The sequence below is a fragment of the Plasmopara halstedii genome, assembly GCF_900000015.1.
Source record: "Plasmopara halstedii genome assembly, contig: Scaffold_650, whole genome shotgun sequence".
In the NCBI taxonomy this organism is placed as follows: domain Eukaryota; phylum Oomycota; class Peronosporomycetes; order Peronosporales; family Peronosporaceae; genus Plasmopara; species Plasmopara halstedii.
The window spans coordinates 1,141,016-1,143,112 of NW_020187567.1; the positions used below are offsets into that span (position 1 = coordinate 1,141,016).

Here is a 2,097-nt window from a genome sequence, read left to right on the forward strand (position 1 = left end):
CACTATATATTCAGGAAAATCTAAATATTTAATATTAGGCGGCTTTGCCGCAGATAAAAATAAATAAAAATCAGTTTTGAATTTTAAACGGAAGAGTAATTAGCCTTGGGTCACGACAATAATTGCTCTTGGAGTGGTATCAATAAGGTCGTCGTAAAACTACCAATACACTACAGCTCAAGGATCTCAAGGATCTCAAGTGGATTGCGATCTGCTAACTCGTACTTGTTCTAAGTATAGAACGAAAGGTCGGTGACCTAAATTACGCTTCCTTTAACCGCAACGCTACGGCAGCCCCGCTGCAGATACCCCTATGACCTCAAAATCTGCTACGGTTTTTTCAATCCATCCGAAAAATGAGACGATAATAACGACAGAAGTCAATCTCTATGAACTAGTATCACATCTACCTAAACATTCTAGAGCCAGGATTTGTAAATTAACCCGCCACTTTTTCTCTTTAGATAGTGCGAAGTTGCTGAAGCGGCGATGAATTATCACAATAATTTTTTGTAACTCAAGAAATTAAACCCAATATACATAAAGCAAGAGTTCAAAATCAAATCGGAAGTATAACGTCCAAAAACATTGAACGTGAGCAAATTTGATTTAACAATGTTGAACCCTTGTTAAATAGGATTGAAGCGAATCAAAATTCATGTGAAAATTGGGGTGCAAGCTACCGGGCGAATGTAGCGTATCAGTTACATCACCAACTTTGTAGACAAATATTATAAAGTCAACTTTAGCAAGCTGAATGGTACTAACAATTAATACGAAAGCATCTAACCATCTATCAGGGAAGTTTAGCAAAATCCAAAGCTGTAAACTCTATCAGGAGCGCACTGTTGAGGCGCATGTATATGACATTCCCAGTGTTGATTAGACAATAAAATCGAAGTGATAAGTTGATTATATCCCTTTGTTTTTCTTGTCTTAACATTGTCATACCTATACCAAATTTATAGTCTGGTCAGTTGACTATCAGAAAAGGAGTAGGGTTGCTTGTCACGCCTAGTGACTTCTGTAGGTAAAAATTTCGACATTTTTATAACGATTTGCTTTGTAACGGCCGTGAAATGTACGTGCATGTCTAAATGGCCTTTTTTCTAGCTACTGCATTTATGATGACCAAGTTTGCATATGGTCGTTAAGATGCCATTTTGATTACATTTTCTGCGGGACATTGATCTATGAGCTGTTTTGTTGTTTTGTTTTCCTTGATATATATTAGCAAATCAAAGCTTTTGTGCCAAGAGCTCTCATACTTGGCTGGACCTCGCAATGATATGCCAGGTTGCTTAGAAGTCGCTTTAACTAGCCATGCTTGTGCAAATATTCGATCGCCTTTGATACGACAATAGGCTACGGCACAGCAATAAATGCTTTCGTACAAAGTTATGCTTTGAGGGGCTCCACACCTTTCGTCTCACCGGCATGACTAACAGTGTGGAAAAGTAAATCTAAGATTGGTTAATGTAGAAAAGTATTTGCTGCCTTAGCTGATGGACTTATTTGACACGAACATTTCGTTGCAGAAAGCCTCTTTGCTCTATTCTTTAACAAAAAAAATGTGTGGTTGATTGTACATACATTTTATTGTCACTTGTTGTAGTTTGGTAAGAGCGAAAGTAGCACGCCAACTCTTGTTTTGAAGATTGGTTGCCTTTTTGCATCAGTAATGTCATTGCCAATGCGAAAACTTTGAGTGAACAATAGGATTCACTTTGGCAAGTAGATACATTGTTTGAATGTCATCGCAAGAGTACATTAATGGCAAGCTTTGTCTTCAGAGGCTCACATCAAAGAACTACAAATTAGCCGTAAACTAGTCTTTCATCTTTCTTATCTTGTGCGATGTAAGCCAAAATGCTTTTAATTAACTTATGGTCTCCACAGTTGTAACAAAATCACTTCAGCTTTATTTCTCTGAAAATATGTTTGAAAAAATCACTTTCTTCTTTGTGCCAACAACGTCGTTGCTGAGGATGCAGTGGAATCGCCACAACTAGCGTGACTTACGCGAATACCTTGCGTCACTTTGCGTTTTTTCTCAGACTGCAAACAGCATGCAGCATATACCAATAAAAAAAAAAA

The 2,097-nt window shown here is 37.6% G+C and overlaps 1 protein-coding gene across 1 annotated transcript in view; it reads left to right on the forward strand.

Annotated features, from left to right (window-relative positions):
* Positions 1 to 1,437: 1,437 nt before the first annotated feature.
* Positions 1,438 to 2,097, forward strand: part of PHALS_12862 (TRP-like family) — a gene marked incomplete at both ends in the record, with an annotated part of 3,418 nt that continues 2,758 nt past the window's right edge. The window contains one exon of the mRNA XM_024728498.1: positions 1,438 to 1,447. Coding sequence (XP_024578969.1) covers positions 1,438 to 1,447 — 10 coding nt within the window. The remainder of the gene's footprint in view (positions 1,448 to 2,097) is intronic.